Raw genomic sequence first — 17,757 nt, 5'->3', positions numbered from 1 at the left:
AACAGTGTGAAGAGATCTATAGATATATATAAAAAATATATAGATATTATCTTTTGGGGAGAGAGTGTGAATACGATTGATAGCACAAACATGTTCCAAAGCTTGTTTCTGTTATATTCATTTATTTTCATTCTGACATTACCGTTGGCAAAATTCACTTCCAGTCCAGTATGTTCAGAGGCTCCTCAGGACTTGTAAGCAATCGACTGAAATTTACAAGCATGTACATGAACATCTCAAATGTTATTAATAGCTAAACACAAAATACATACTAGAAATACACACACAAAAAAGGCATACAATAGTGTTGCTCTGACACACTTTGCGAAAACAACATCAGATTTTGTTACAGTAATGTCTAATTGAATAATAATTGCATGGTTTAATGCTACCAGGAGTGCTTGAGCCTGTCACTTCATTTAAATAACATTGAGGACCCTGATAATGGCTTAAACACACAAATCCACATACATATGATCTATTCTGAATCTGTTTAGTGAGCTCCTCTTACTACTGTAGATACATTATAACTAAGACATGAGATTTTGAATGTCTGATCACTGCTCCAACACATCGTCAACATTCACACACAATTCTAATGTGCTACGAATATGAAAGATCGTCGCTGTGTCTTTCTCTGTTGCAACCTGGTGGCAATTATTGATTCGAGGTGTTGAGTCATTTTGATGGATTGCTCGGGTGGCTTCCTGCTTAACGCCGGTGTTCTGTATCGATGGCTTTCTCTCTTGCTCTATTTGTCATAATTAATGAACTAAAAATAGCCTGGAACAGAGCATGAGCGATCTGGTTTTGTGTCTGTTTGAACAAGGAATAAGAGGTTCAGATTTAAATGAAAGCAGACACAGTCAAGGGGCAGATATTGGAATATATCAACATCAGGGCTTAGAAACGAATTTCTGTACCTGTTTGAACAACCAGCGATAATAGTGATGTCATAATGCCATCATTATGACATCACAATCAATGACTGTCATAACAATTACACCTGCAACAAGTAGGGAGAAGTTTAAAGTGAATGGATTTAGCGATTCCTATTTCCTCTTAAGCAAAAAGAACAAATCAACAAGCAGCAGGCAAGCCGTTTCTTTTTTTCCCTGATAAAAAAGCCTGCCGTTCTAATCTGGCATCTGTTATTCCAGGCACAGGCTCCGGGCCGGCCAGGGAGAGACGGCGTGCAGGAAGATTTTATAATTGAGAGCAGAGGTTTGATAAAGTAAGAAAATGAGACGAAAATGTCCCCAAGCCACAATGAGAGAATCCGTCCTCTCGCTCTGAAAGGTGCGGCCTGGTTTAACCAGAAAAGATACAAGGGATTCATTTATTAGAACATGTCTGTGTGTGCAAAGCCCTGGTCGGAAATGTATCTTACAAGTATTGGAAATCAAGGAAAGGAAATGAAACGAAACCACTTTAATGTTTGCTTGAAAGTGTGGCTTGTCTCAAAGCTTGTGACAGTAACGATTGGCAGTAACCCTTTCAGAGCGTTAGTAGATATAGTTTAAATGTGCGTGTCTAGACTGTAGTGATCTTCTTATCCTTGGTAGCCTGTTTAATGGCAGCCTGTTCGCATATGATCTCTTTGAGGCGCTGCAGCCGCATGTTCTGCACGGTCAGGTCTCCCACGCCTGTCTGGCTGCGGTGGAGGAGACTCAAAGCATTGATGTACTCCAGCTCTGTGTAACGCACCCCTTGATCAACCACCAGGTTTAGCAGCTCGTCGGCTGTATTATACAGCATCTCATAGTACTGCCTGCAAAGAAAGACACAAGAATAAAAGAGTTGCTGTTATTTCAGAGGGTGCCATTCAAGGCTGTGAAAATGTTGCTGAACTCATTATAAAATATATTGTTGCATAAAATAATTAAATATATAAAAATATATTTATATAATTTAAGCAACTTATATAATATAATTATATATATATATATATATATATATATATATATATATATATATATATATATATATATATATATAAACAATATTTTTAGCAAAATATTATATTTAATTATATTAATTGTCATTAACCACTTATATTAATTGTCATTAACCACTTATATTAATTGTCATTAACCACTTTCTTTTAAAAAAAACACTACAATGTGCAAAGTAATTTAAAATATTAATTTGGAAAAATAAATATTTTACAACTATATATTGTATTTTTATAATTTCAAACCACATATATATATATATATATATATATATATATACACATACATACATACATACATGCACACACGCACACACACACACACACACACACACACACACACATATATATCAAATATATAACAATATATATATATATATATATATATAAAATGAAAAAAAAAAATACTAATATAAACTACTTATAATTGTCATCAACCACTGTTTCCTTAAAAACACTACAATGTAATTTAGAATATTAATTTGGAAAAATAACTACATTTTACAGATACAACTCTGTAAGAGCAAAATAAATTATAAAACATTTTTATCTGAAATAATTGCATAAGGTCTAAAACATTTTAATTTATTATATTCAATCCATTTCAATAACTTTTCATACTACAAAATATTATTATTAAAATAAGTATTTTTGTCAAAAAAATTTAAGTATGTTAATTTCCATAAAAGAACACACATATACAATTAACAACATAAATAGTTTATAAATAAAACATAATGCAACAACATGAAAGTTCTGTCAAAAGAGCTGAAGCTCTCTCACACTGGCCTTATTGTACCTTATTGTGATGCTATGCATTCACAAAACTTGTTGAGAACATCAAACCATTTTTCCATGACCCCTTTGGCCCAAACATGCTGTTGACCAATGGAATGGAGCAACATGCATTAAACATTAGACATACAGTTCAAGGAGACAACTTACACATGAGTATGCATACACACGCCCACACAAAGGCCTTACAACTTCTATTTCTGCAGCAGAGGCACATTTGTAACAGGGGTGATAAGAGCTGAATGTGTTTTGACCCCATCAGAGCAGACGACTCCTCTGAATCTCTCTCTCATGCTGCATTACTCAGGCATACAGAAAAGGCCTTAGACAGCAGGACTCTCTCTAACTCCCCTATCAAGCTGGAACACTCCTCCAGGTGCTCAGAGACTTCTGGCCCATTTTACACAACCTCTTGCTTTAAAGGTGCTCCGTACAGAGCACACACTGGCAGAAATGGCCAATTTGAGTCTTTTCACCATGAAGCACATGTAAATTTTAAAGACATGCCAGACATCATAAAGGCCTCAGGTTATGAACTTCTGGAGAACCATGGAGATGCATCATGGCTGTGATTTCTACTGTAATACAAAGATATTCTACTGAAACAGTTATATGGTGTTATATGGTGCATAATTGGGTGCTTAGCATATGTAATTAAACTCCAATAATTAAAAACAAAAGTCTGACTTGTGTATGTTGGATATCTACACTACAATTTTTTTTCTCTCCAAAGTTTCTATTTATGAAATTTAATGGGAATTTCTAAATAAAAAATACTTTTTTTTTCAGTGTTAGATGACAAAATGAACAAAAATCCAAATCAAAATTAACAACAAAAGGAGATATCAGTATTGTATCTATATTTTAAAAATGATTCAACATTGTAAATGAAACAAAAAGATTAGTTTGCGCAAAAAATGTTTTAGTCTTTCTACTTTAAAATTCCACATTAAATATCACATTTCTTTGTAATTCATTGTGCAATTTACTAGCAATTTCTGAATTTTTGTTTTTCAGTGTAGAGATTTGGAGGTGGGCTTTTTTTTTTACTTAAACCAGTAGTAAACACCTAGAAACCATGCTAAACCCACTCAGCAACACCTAAGCAACTGTATAGCAATGCCTTTACAACCAACCACAACATCCTAGCAACTGTAACACAGCTCAAAATTGAAAAAAATCTATAGGCCAAGTTTACAGTTCAAGGCCAAGTTTACAGTGGATGCTGTTTTAAAACAACTTCAGCAAGACTTTACTCCATTTCTTAAAGATTAGCAGGGAAATGTAATGGAAACCAAACAGACGATCAGTCCACTGGCTGGAAATGGAGCGCTAAATGAAAGACAGAAACACACGCTCAAATATCTCAGAGATCTGCTGTCTTCTACTAAACCTTCTCGGTGAAGATGATTTTGGAAATAATGTACTTAAGTTCTTGGAAATAATGGTGTTGCCCTTACGCCTCTAAAATGCTGAGCTCTAATCCTGCAGATTAACACTAACTTGAAAAATTAAGTGATCACAGCATATTCAGCCAATAGAAAAAACAGATTCAACCCATAAGACGGTGAAAAGCTTGCCAAAAAGTGTGAATGTGAGCACAAGTGCACCTGCAGGACAGAGAGAGGGCAGTTCCATTAACCCCCATTCATCTCTGACACTGAAAAAACACAGCCATTTATAACAGTCCTGACAGTACAGTGTCCCAGTAACCCTTCCTGTGCCAGGGTGTTAATCCACCAGACCTGGGCTGTCTGCTCATTAAAGCTCAAAACAGGACAGTCTCATATTCAGCACTTCGTTTGGCATCAAACAGCTTTGTTTTTTTAGTAGAAAAGAATTTTTAGAGAAAATCCAATTTTTGTGTATGTTTTTATATGTGTTGTGTTATAAATGTAGTTTTTTTATTATTATTAACTTTTTTTTTTTAAGGAAAAGATTTGATTTTAAAGAATATCAAAATAGCTCTTACATAATAACATAATGAAAATGAGTACAGGTATATAATATACAGTGTTGTTCTATTAATATTTACTTACAATTACAGTATTTATTAATATTTTGAATTAGCTTTTATTTTTATATTTCAGGTTTTAATTTGAAATTTAGTTTAGTGTAGTTTAGTTTTTGCAATTTTTGTCCGTTTAAATTTTAGTAAAATGTAGTAATTTAGCAAGAGAAGATTTCTCATTTTCAATTTTTAAAAAAATAAAATGCTATTTCAGCTTTATTTCAATAATGAAAATGATTTTTAACTGTTTTAGTTAGCAATAACAAGATATTTTTTGAAAATGATTTTTAACTGTTTTAGTTAGCAATAACAAGATATTTTTCAAACAACAGTGTCATTATAGTCAACATTTTAATTTAGTTTAAAAATCCCAAACAAAATTACTAATTTAATTAAAACAGTAAATATATTAAAAATAAAAACAGGAAATATAAAAATAAAAACTAGAAAAAAACTACTCTGCAAGCAATTTCATGGGGTCTTAAGCCAACATAAATAGGGCAGCTGTCTATTTGTGTGCTTTTGTATGTTTGTTTGTTTGTTTGATTGGTGTGCCAACTATGACATTCTCCACACTTCATTTCACACACATTTAAAAGCATTTAGGGAAACGGTGGCGAGTTGCTAATCTGATTAACTCTCCGTGGCTTTTAAGACCACCTCCTTTCCTCTCCTCTCCCAATCCTCTTTCCCATTAGAAGATAATAAAGAGCAGGAACTTCTCACACATAGAACCCGCACCTGTGTGTGTTTCTAAATGCCATTACGTTTTAATTAGACTGTTTCTGTGTGTACAGTAGTGCAAATAAAGGGTATTAAGCTAATTTATGATGCATGTTGCGAAGGACGCAGAGAGATGTATGTTGGCGCGAAGGGAGATGGTGAAAAAAACTTGAATCAGCACAATTCATTTCCTCCAATTTCCAGCATGTACAATATTAAAGCCATTAAGGGCTGCTTCTGTCAGCGCATTCTCAGCAACACATTAGTTAACGGCTGAGAGAGAGAGAGCAGGCGAGATGCCCAAGACGATCCTCTCCATCAAACAGAACACACACACTTGTTACCACAGTAACAAATGCCAATGCTTTCCACGCAACAGAGCATATTAGGCTTTCAGGACATTCCCTCCTGCATGCCTGACAGGTGCGATTTTCCTGTTAATGGGAACATTGCATTTTGCAGGCTGCTCTTTCATCAGCTGCTCTGTTCTAAAGTGAGGTGAGGCTTTGAGATGAGGCGGTCTGACCCTGGTCTACATATTAGAAAACACCTCAACAGAAGGAGTCCTGCATAAAAAGTAGAACAGGCTCAAAAATGGTTTGTGGAGACTGTTACTGGGCAGCTGCTGCAGTAGAAATAGAGCTTGACAATATTTTTTAAGCTTTCAATTAGATAAATCATCATTTTAACCCAATATGAGGTTAGTGAATATGTGTAAAATCTGAAAATAAAATAAAAAGTATTGTTAAAGTATTTCAGAATAGAAAAGCGGAAAACATTTAAAATCACTGAAACAGTCACTAAGTTGCCTAATTGTATAATGGCATCAAAAATCAATGCCATAACTTATCAAGAAATACTGGTTATCTTCATAATAATAAGTTAGATTTTCATGGCTTCTTGTTACTGAAGTGATAACCGTGAAGTAAAGAACATCGCATAACTGTGAACAAATGCGAAAATACAGAGCAATACATCTAGATAAACACAACAGATATGGAGAAAAGCCTCATGTGACTCGCACGTGCAAACAGAAAGACCAATGTGCTGTCAAATGCAGCTGTCGGTTTGTTTTGTGCTTATCGAGAGCGCAGTGCAGCCGGGGTGTAAACAGTCCAAGCCCTCACCCTGACACGCTGACTAAATGTCGTTTTTCAAGAAGCCTTTACAAATGGCCTCACAAGACAGGTGCTTTTCCAACAGCTTGACCTCTGACCTATGTGTGTCAGTCAGTCAGTCTCTGAACTGTGAGTTCCTTACAAATTCCCCTTTCCTTACTGAATGAGAGAGCATGGTTTAGATTTTACACTGGAAGAGAGAGAATGTGATCAGCATGGCTGGTCCTCACTGCAGCATTTCCTGCCATTTAGAAAGAAAGAGACTGTTCTAGTGACATTTTTAGGACTTTTTGAGAACTTCCAGTGTTTTGTTTGCTGCTTAGGGGTAAATACAAAATAGATTTTTTTTAATACACCTGCATGAAAAACTTTATTTCAGAATGTCTAAACTTCTCAGTTCTGTTTTAGAATTTAGTTCATGTACTCAGTCACTCAGGGGCGCATTATTAGCTAACTATGGTATTAAGCTCCATTGAACTCTATTGGTAATGACAGTACAACTTTGGGAAATGCACCCTAGATTATAACTAATGATTTCAGCCATTACTTGCCATTTTTGTGTACAAGAGGCATCAGATGGTCTAGTGTTGTGAAATAGTTGCTAGTAGGCTATCCTATCCAACTGCACCAGGTGGGGGATCAACTAAGCTTTACTGTCGGCACTCCCATTGGTTGTTAGCCAATATTACATCGTTGCTTATTTGCATAAAGTTTAAAAAACTTGATGAATTAGATACCTAACTACGTATCTACAAAATGTTGATTTAATGTTTTTGAAAGAAGGCTCTTACGCTCACCAAGTCTGTATTTTTTTGAGCAAAAACAATACTATTTTAAAATATTATTACAATTTAAAATAACTGTTTACTGTTTTAATATATTTAAATGTAATTTATTCCTGTGATGCAAAGCTGAATTTTTAGCTACCATTACTCTAATCTTCAGTGTCACATCATTATATGTTGATTTGCTGTTTAAGAAGCATTTCTTGTTATAATCACTATTGATTTTTTTTCAGCCAAAACTCAAAAGAACAGCACTTATTTGAAATAGAAATCTTTAGTAAAATTATAAATGCTTTTAAGGTCACTTTTGATCAATTTAATGTGAATGAAAGTTTTTTTTTTTTTTTTTTTTTTTTAATCTTACTTCAGATTTTTTGAATGATAATATACTGTATGTATCTACTGATTCAAAATGCGGATCATACAGATGTATAAATAGGTTCTGGGATAGTTTGTCCTTATGCTATGACAGATTCTATCCAATTTGCATCTTTAACTAATACTCAGTAACACTGGAGTTAAAAACACATACATTTGCTCACAACCAGCAGTCTCTTGCCAGGTCTGGGTGACGTTGATTAGACATTACTGAGGCACCTGCAGGACTCTGGGACATGGCCTGGCTCAGTCTAAGGCTGTGAGCAGATGGTGTGTGTATGTGTATGTGTGTGAGCATGTAGCGAGAGTAAAAGCACTCTGGTTTTGCTTGGGGACTGGACCAACACCATAAGCGCAAGGTCATTTCAATGAAAAACTACTAGTGAAGTTGTTTACTCCAGATTTAAACATCAAAACCTCCGGCAGTAGCCCTGCACACTCAAATTACACTGTTTGTACTCGCTTAAATAAATAAATGTGCTAACTGCTCAATTTCACGTTTTCAAGCATGCTTTCTACACTGACGCCATGTTCCTCATCACTAGATGGCACTGTGACCAAAGCCTGCCGTAGGAGAGGAGTGCCTCTGGGTTTGGCCACTGCACTGCTCAGCTTTAACTCAAATCGATGGTTATTACTGTGTCCTTGGCCCAGTCGCCCACAGCAAGCATTCAGATGGGAGAGTGGCCAACGATTCCCCTTCTTCCTCATCGGCCTTTCTCCATCTCCCAGCATCCACATATATGCCTCCATCTCTCTCAATGAATCCCTCAACACAACGGTGTTTACACACACTCAAAGCTGAATGTAAATGACAAGGGTACAGCTGCAAGAGTCTAGTGTTATTGTGCTCCTTTATTATCTTGTTTATGAGGATAATGCCAATGTATTCATAAGGGGTTTACAGAGAGATGCTCTCTCTGCTGTGTGTGTGTGTGTGTGTGTGTGTGTGTGTGTGTGTGTGTGTGTGTGTGTGTAGGAGGGGTCAATCAGAGGAGCCTTGATAGAGCAAACAATGTACTGTAATTCCAGTCACCACCTGTACCACCCATACATCACATGACATCATATTTGAAAGAGAGAGAAAGAGACAGAGAGAGGGGGGTCAATAAGCCAGCGCTGTAATAATCATGCAAGAAATACGCTGGGTATTGATTCCCATTGTTTGTAGAGCAAAATGTACATTACTCCATTTAATTTAACTACCCTGACAGTGATCTTCCCATAAAAATACAGAAATATGCTGTTAGTTATAGGCTGACTGGAAAGAGCTGATATTTATTAACTGAATCACCCCCCCAATGTTTTAAACCTTTTCATTAACTGAAAAAAGAATGCAAAACTAAATATTATAATGATCTGAAAACAAACTAAATTACAATAATTAAAATTTTACACATTTGCATGTGTGTGAATAATGAGGCGCTTATCTGTTTATTGTGTTTATCTAGATATATTTCTCAATATTTTCTTCTTTGTTCGTATTTATGTTCAAGGTTATTCTACAAAAAAAGATCCCATGGAAATTAGCTTTGGTTTTAAAAATTATTTTATATTAAAAAACAAATTATAAATTCATTTAAGATTGCACTAAGTATTAAAGTAAATATTAAGTAATAGTAAATATAAAGTAACCCAAATCACTAAAATGTATAAAAATAGAGTAGAAAAATACATTGTAAATGTTTCAAATTTCATAACCTACTTACATTAAACATGAAAAAGCCACTAGATAACGCTTACAAAAAACTAAATTGCCTTGATACATTTTGTGCTGCAATGTAAATGTATTAGTTAATATAATAACTTTGGCAGCATAAGCATACTAAATATAAATAAATTATAACTATAAAATACTGCAACAAAAACTAAATCTGAAAATAATACAGGTGGCTAGTTGCATCAACGCTATATAAAAGGCCTTATTTGTTGAAGTAGTTATTTTTGTTTTCTTTGTACACAAAAAATATTCTCGTAGCTTCATAAAATTACAGCTGAACCATTGATGTCACATGGACTACTTTCATGATGTCCTTACTATCTTTCTGGGCCTTGAATGTGTGTTTCTATGAAGGGTCAGAAAACTTTTAGGGTCATGAACCCTAAAAAAGCTTACTCAGGGTGTGTTCACACTTGGTGTCTTTTTTGACAAGAAAAAGTTGACAAGGAAATTTTTTTAGTAAAAAAATAAAAAATAAAAAATAAAAGGCTGGGAGCATTTTGGTTACAAATAGCAGCTGAGGGCGTCTTTTGTTGCTATAACAACAGTAGCCTAGTGCTGTGTGGTGCAGAAATGTTGAGAAAGAGGAAGTTGGCTTTTGCGTTGGCTATTGAAGTTAACGGGGAGGAGACTGTCGGTTCACAACGACGTTTGTGGGTGCACAACATTAGACGGGGAAGGAAACATTATAGTGTTTACAACAATTTAGTCCTATAGTACGATGTCTATCTACCGGCACCTTCTCCATTTTTCTTGTCGTTCTTGTTGTTATGGAAATGAGAAATCTCACTACTCACTTGTCATTGGTCAGCTGTCAAAAAGACGCTTAACGTAGGGCATTTTTTTCCAGAAAAGTTGAACTTTTTTCAACTTGAAAAGACACTCTGAGCTGTAGAAAAAGACACTGACAGTTTTGAAAACACGGTTTACTCCATAGGATTATAATGTAAAAGTCTTGCGGTTTCAAAAAAGATGGCAAGTGTGAACAGCCTTAAAACCAATTGGTTGAGGAGTTGTTCAGGCAAGCTGATTTTGAAATGATGTTGTTTCGGACATCCCCACTGAGAATATTTGTGTATTCTACCTGGCGAAATCCAGATCAGCCTCGCGTGACATGGTGATGTTCGTCAGGTTCTGCTGGAGCACAAAGATATTTCTGCACATCTTCTTGATGCCGGACTCACTGATGCGCTTGAAGTACTGAGCTCCGTTTATCAGAATACAGGAGATCAGGTGACCCAGACCTGCACCGAGACAGGAAGATAGTCAGAAAAGAAATACTGCTTCAGGCATCAGCTTCCTGTTGAGGCAAGAGGTCACTCACCCTCAAAGATATACTGAAACTTGTGCTGCTGCAGGGCGGCTCCCATCACTTCCTCTATGGCACTGATGTCCTTATTCAGCTTCACCACCAGAGGGTCGTAGTCCATGCTGGCTGCATTAGCCACGATGGCGTAGTTGCCTTGCTTTGCCAGAGGGATCAGATAATGGAAACAGTGGACCCTGATGGGGCAGAGACGACAGACACAGAATGACAATTACCAGTTGAGACAGATAAGAACTTTCCTGAAGCTCGAGATATGATTTGTTTGAACTCACACAGGATTTCACCTCAAAATGAATAATTTTCACATGAAAAAGTCTTTTCATCAGACTTTCCTGGAAAACCGCAATTAAGATGGCTTTGATCATGTGAACTAATTATTTTCACATTTGGTATATTTTATCCTTTTTTTTAATTTTAAAAGGGAGTTTGTATTAATGCCCCTGTATGACATATAGACCTAAAGTATTAAGGTCAAAAATAATAAATAAATAAATAGAATAACTTATTAATTAATTAATAAATATAGATTATAAATAAAATATTATGTATAATGTATTAATTTATAAAATAAATCACACACATATATAAATATTAATATTACATACATACATACATATATATATATATATCAGGGAGTTCTGGACTATATGTATATATATGTATATATGTATGTGTGTATATGTATATGTGTGTGTCTATATATATATATATGTATGTATATTAGGGCTGCACGATAAATCACATGTGATGATCATGCACATCTCGTCAGTAGAGCAGGTTCTGTGATTAATAGTAAATCTCCATCACGTGCTTTCAGATGGTGTGGCATTTAATACACAGAGCTGAAGTTCACTGACAAGCTACGCAATATCGCATTCATAATCAAAGGCAATTCATCTGCAATTATGAATGCGATATTGCAATTTATCATGCAGCCCTAATATATATATATATATCTATATATATATATATTATATATATATATATATATATATATATATATAGATATCTATACATTATATATATACATATACATACATATATATATATATATATACATACATGTCACACATGTGTGTGTGGTGTGTATATGTGAGTATATATATATGTATATATATATATATATATATATGTGTGTGTGTATAGGTATATGTGTGTGGTATATTATATATATATATATATATATATATATATATATATATATATAGGAGCCAACGGCAGACACAGTTGGTGTGGCATCAGGCATCAGAGAGGCTTTTATCAACAGAAAATAACAAAAACAGGGAATAAAAGTGTCCAAAGCGGAAGGGTTTTCAAAATAAACAGGGGATCTGTTTATCTGTTTACGGGATCGGGAAGGAAGGGTCCAGGTAAGGGGCAGAGTCCGGCGGCGGCTTCTTCTGAGAGGCTTCGCCCTCCTTGGCCCATGGCGCTTCCCGGGGATAAACGGCCCGGCATCCTGGCACGTCAGCCATATAATGGGTGCGGTTCTCGTCCGGACAGCGGGTCCGGCAGCTCACTTACTTATTTGTTCATTTATTTGTTATAATATAAAATATAAACACACATTACAACCACATATACTATATGTTAATATAATAATAAATTAATTAATTTTATTATGTTTCAATAATAAAAATAACTTTTTATGAATACTTTTTCCAGATAATAAAATGTACTAATTTCCCTAAAATTCTGTTGGAAATTTAGAACATCTCCACATAATCTATCCTCGGGGTATTACAATCTAAATTACCATTAAATGTAAGAAATAATGAAAGCCAGTTTGAACGTGTGAGTTATTGTTATCATTTGCAAGTAGTGTTAACAGCACTCTAGACTGTCATCGTTCCTCAGAGAAATGCCAGATGCTGGTAGTGAATATCTCGCTTCACTCTATAAAGGCTGAATGAACTGGGATGATGGAATGTCCTGTGAGCAGGTGCATGTGTGTTTGGGGAGTACAATCTGTGAAGTGTTCATGGACTAATAGACCTGCGTATAGGTGCACAAAGAAAGAGCATTCTTGAGACAGAAAGAGAGAGAAGGTGAGACGGAGAGGTTTCCATAATGGCCTCCAACAGCCCTGCAATAAACCTCCCCTTTCTCATTCAGCATTGGAAAAGCTTTAAGCGAAGCCGCCTGCTACCAAACCATAAAGCCTGCATCATCTTCTTCTTACCTTCTCTTATAGCTTAATTTACCCTCAAGCACAGTCAGGGGAAATTTGCTTGATGGAAAAAGTCAATAACGCGTAGCATGGGAGCCGCGAGTTATTGTTTCCAAATCATAAACAGGATCACATAAGCTAAATGATATCAGAGAATAATCAGGCGAGTGGGAGGGAGGGTCTGTGGAGGAGGGTAGCAGAGTGAATGACCCATCGGTGCTCTTTTGGGCCAGGCAAACTCTTAGGAAGATTTAATATTACAACCCGTTTAATTCTAATGGAGATGACGGTCTGCAGCATTTAAATCTGCAGCATTTAAGTTGTTGTTTGTACGAAAATATCTTAAGACTTGTGCATGAAGTCCTTCTTTTAGATTGAGATGAAGTGGTCAGACCTACCTGATCTCCAGATGAAGCACCAGAAGGCAGCGGTCAGCGATGTCCTGGAAGGATCTGGAGAGGTCAGTCAATGTCTGAAGGATCTGCTCTCGATTGCGGACGTTCTCACTGTTCACCTGAGCATCTGAGCCTGGGGATACACCTAGACAAAAGAATATAAATACAGAGTCTGAGCCATAAAGCAAAACAGAAAAACACATTTATAGCCAATATACCAACACCATGTGGAAATACTTCCCAGACTTCCTAATAATTAATGCCAACAAATTTACCAAGCACTGTATGGTGTTCTGATGTCAACATATTTTGGCCATGTAGTGTTTGTTCAGTCACTTGCATAATTCATAAACACCTAGCATAAATTCAGTAACACATTGAATTAAACACGAAATTTTGATGTAGAAATACCTAAATAGTATTTTCTCATAAAACATACTCTAATAATGTTTATTTTCATTTTTTTACAGTGTAGTAAATGAGATGCAAACACACATATGGCCACAGGATGACTATCAAATGGAAAAGTGTGTGTGTTTATGTGTAGGACACTAGGCGATCAATGAGGCACGAGAGATGGCGATGGACACTGACTTCCTGTAACTCTCTGCGGCATGTCTCTGCACTTCTGAAGGTCACATTCACACACACACACACACACACAAATCTCAAGGTATGTAGAGAAGTATGTGTGTGTGGACGTGTTTGCTGTGCTGATGGATGCCAGTTTGCTCACGCAGTGGCTCTGGGTCCCTTGTGTTTGTTCAAGAAAATGGCCACTGCATTGAGAAATTATATATACACACACAGACCACAGTCAGAAGACACGACAAGAGCCGCAGCACTCTCGTATATGTGTGTTCATTTGATAGTTAATTACTGTCTGTCTATAACTTTTATTAGAAATAAGGTTTGTGGGAGATAAGGGTGTTTGGCATGGAATGATTAAAAACGCTTGAAGACAAGAAGTGCAAATATAGCAGTGATGACCAGGTGGTAGATTAGAGGCACTGGGTCACTGAGGACTGATATGTTATTCCAGAGAGCACAGAAAATTCCCCTGATGTGACCTCCCATGGATATCAGAACTGTCAAGCCATTGTAACAAGCAAAGAGTCCATTTTAAGTCTATTTGGTAGGGTAATTCAAACTGAGTACCGAATCAGTAATTAAAGAGGTATGCTCACCTAAAATTAAAGTTCTATAATAATTTACTAACATTCATATAACCTGTATGACCTTATGTGGAACTCAAAAGGCGATGTTTTGAAGAATGTTTATGCTGCACTTTTCCTTAAAATAAAGGCAGCTGGAGATATTGTTATTGAAGTTTGTGTTGATATGATATTGATTTGGTTTTTGTTTGTTTCTTGTTTGTGTTTTAATAATGTTTGTATATGCATTGTGTTCAAGAATGAGGTTTGACAGAAAGGCAGAGGTGATGAAGCTTACGAGTAGGGCTACTCCATTATTTGATAATTATTTTGATTATTATTTTGGTGTAATCACAATTATTATTATTCACAATTATAAGTGGGCCACATGACCAAAGATTTATTTAAAGATACCGATATATTTATTAAAAATATATCTTCTGTAAATAAGGTTGCTATTACATCTACATTTTAGATACAAGTGAAATTTCAGAATACTAGGGTATTTGCAGAATACTAGGGTAACTCCTAAGTTAAAAAGTAAAAATCCTCAACAGTCAGCAATACAATAAAAACAAAAAAAGCAAATGACAAATACAACTGAAAGAGGATACAAATGAAACAAATAGTGCTTTACATTTTTTATGCAAGTGAAGTATTCAGCTAATGCCTACTACAGAAATAGAATAATCAAATGTAAAAATAAAACATCATAGTCTTTACTGTAAGAACTAAACTTTCTTTATTTCTTATTAAAGGTATAAAAGTCATTCAGTCAAGAGCAGTGAGCGATTTTCTTTGTTTTTTTTTGTTTGATTAATATTAAACATAGTTGGCAGCAGGAATATTAGCCTGTTGTCACTTTAAGAGATGCACGGATCCAATTTACTGTTACGCACGCATTTTCATTCTCAACTGTTTGTGTTTATTTAGGACATAATAGAAGAGGGTTTATGTGAATAATCACCAAGCACTGTATAACACAAAAAGTTGAGGAACAGTTTAAATTCTCTTTTGCACTTTTAAAAAACAGAAATAAATCTAATAAACTTGAACAAATCAAGCAAGTCCTATTTTGCGAAAGTCATGTTACATGATTTTACAGATTTGCACGTGAAGTAAGTGAATGGGGCACAATAATCGTTTTATCTTGATTATTGTTTTTTCATAATCGTTGGAGGCCGAAATTGAAATTGAAATACTAATTGAATACAAGTTCTTTCCATAACTAAACAAAACTATCATATGGCTTTGAAGGACTTGAAATAGAGCATGCAGGTCAACTAACCTATTAATACTACACTAATATATTCAAATTACTATAATTTTATGTTTAAAGAATTTACATTTTTGAGTGTACTATTTGTTCAGTTTAATATTTTAATAAAGTAACAAAGTTTATACAAACTACTTCAAAATCATTATCTGCTTTCGCACAGCCAGCCAAAGTAAAACTGTTCTACCAGTTGGGTGCAAAAGAAAAATGCTGTTTATTTAAGCCAGTTCATCATTTTAGTGAAATCTGGAACTTCGCCGTTCATAAACAGCATGATCCAGACATCCAGAGTGTACTGCAAATCCAAAGGAAGCCAATGCTGCACGCCAATTAACCTGCATGTTTGCATTATGCAGTTAGTGTGAATTCTATCCATGTGTAGAGCTGTTTGTCAAGTTGTGTGTTTATTAACACATGTGTGCTCATGTATACACACGCCAACTGTCAGCGAACGACTGAGTGCAGCGGCATGTGGCAAAGAATGGCTGCTCTGCTGAAAGTCTGTGTGTGCCAGGACCCCCTGCCCCAGACCCCCCACCGGGGGTGCGAGAGAGAGATGGGGCCTGCTGTCCATCGCCTCCGAGCTCGCCCTGCTGCGACGGTATGATCAAGGCCGCGCCACATGAGGCGGCCAATTTAGAGTCACAAACAGACTCACTTAATGTCTTCTTCTGTCTTCCTTTAACTTAGAGGCTTTTACATTTCTTGTATCGGAGGCTGTGTGCTTGCGTAGATGTGAGCCTGTGTGCGTGTTGGGCTCACCCAATTATTTTCAAATCCTATCTCGCCTAAGCGTCTGTTCGATGCCATCTGTGAGAGGGTGGCACTCATAAAGACAGAGAGAGAGCGAGAGAGCGGAGATCAATCATTTGCTGATACCCTTCTTCACGGCTACGTCCCACTGGCTGTCAGGGTGAATTTTAAGCACAGCGGCTCAGCCCAAAAACTGCTGTTGAAAAACTGCATCATCTCGCCGCACACCTCCCACCGGCTGTTAAACACAGCGCTCTAATAAACAAGATATCTGACCTCTGCAGCAGCGGAGAGAGAGGGAGAGAGACAGAAGCCTCATGAATGATGCATGTGATTGGCTGAGAGCGTTAATTATTCGGCTGCAGTAACAGTGGTGACATCTGCATGGGGAGAGCCGAGCTCTGTCTGCTGGCGACCTTTGACCTCACTGCGTCAGCGCTACGACTTGCCGGCTAAGCCTTCAGGACAGGACTTGAGAGGAGGGAGAAAGAATGGAAAAACAAGTAGGTGTCTTCGGTTAAAGCTATTCCAGAAATTAAAGTGTGTCTGTGTGTATCTGCACACATTATGCTAATAGATGGAAAGCAGACCTTTACTGTTGGTGATAAAGGTACTTTAAAAAACTCCCAAAAACCAACAGATCGCTTGACCCAAGAATCACTCTTTTTCTTTGGCACTAAAGGCTATAAATGCTCAAAGCTCTGCGTCTGTTCTGCAATATGAGAGCGATGAATCTCCTGAGAGCTATAAGAAGATGGATTTGGAAGCATGTGAAAGGAAGAGGGTTGTTTTGACAACAGACTTAAGAGTTTTGTTTTTTGTTTGTCTAGCCAAGGTGGGTATAACTTGGTAAAAGCTCTTGTTCTAAGGCATAAGTGCAATGGTCAGAAGAACATAATGCCATTACATTGCTGGCGTCCCGAGTTCGAATCCCGGTTCGAGGACCTTTCCTAACCCACCCCCCCCATACACACACACTTTGCTTCCTGTCTATTCTACACTATCCTATCCTAATAAAGACAAAATGCCAAAAATAAATCTTAAAATAAGTGAATTTTTTTAGTATTAAGTAGGGATGCATCGATCCGATACTCAGGATCGGTATCGGCACCGATACTGTCATTTTCTGCAGATCGGTTATCGGTCAGACGAAACCGATCCAAATCCAATATTGTGCGTATACTATTCTGTGTTATTG

At 36.3% G+C, this 17,757-nt stretch overlaps 1 protein-coding gene across 1 annotated transcript in view; it reads right to left on the bottom strand.

The window, feature by feature from the left end:
* Nucleotides 1–105: 105 nt before the first annotated feature.
* Nucleotides 106–17,757, bottom strand: part of LOC109078958 (exocyst complex component 4-like) — a 114,389-nt gene continuing 96,737 nt past the window's right edge. The window contains exons 15-18 of the mRNA XM_042722782.1: nt 13,380–13,521; nt 10,809–10,987; nt 10,569–10,728; nt 106–1,771 (exon numbers count right to left, since the gene is read on the bottom strand). Of these exons, the coding sequence (XP_042578716.1) occupies nt 1,534–1,771; nt 10,569–10,728; nt 10,809–10,987; nt 13,380–13,521 (719 nt within the window). The 3' untranslated portion in view covers nt 106–1,533. The remainder of the gene's footprint in view (nt 1,772–10,568; nt 10,729–10,808; nt 10,988–13,379; nt 13,522–17,757) is intronic.

The sequence above is a fragment of the Cyprinus carpio genome, chromosome B4, assembly GCF_018340385.1.
Source record: "Cyprinus carpio isolate SPL01 chromosome B4, ASM1834038v1, whole genome shotgun sequence".
NCBI classification, from domain to species: domain Eukaryota; kingdom Metazoa; phylum Chordata; class Actinopteri; order Cypriniformes; family Cyprinidae; genus Cyprinus; species Cyprinus carpio.
Note: the sequence above shows the minus strand (reverse complement) of the source record. Positions and strands in the feature narration are given on the sequence as shown.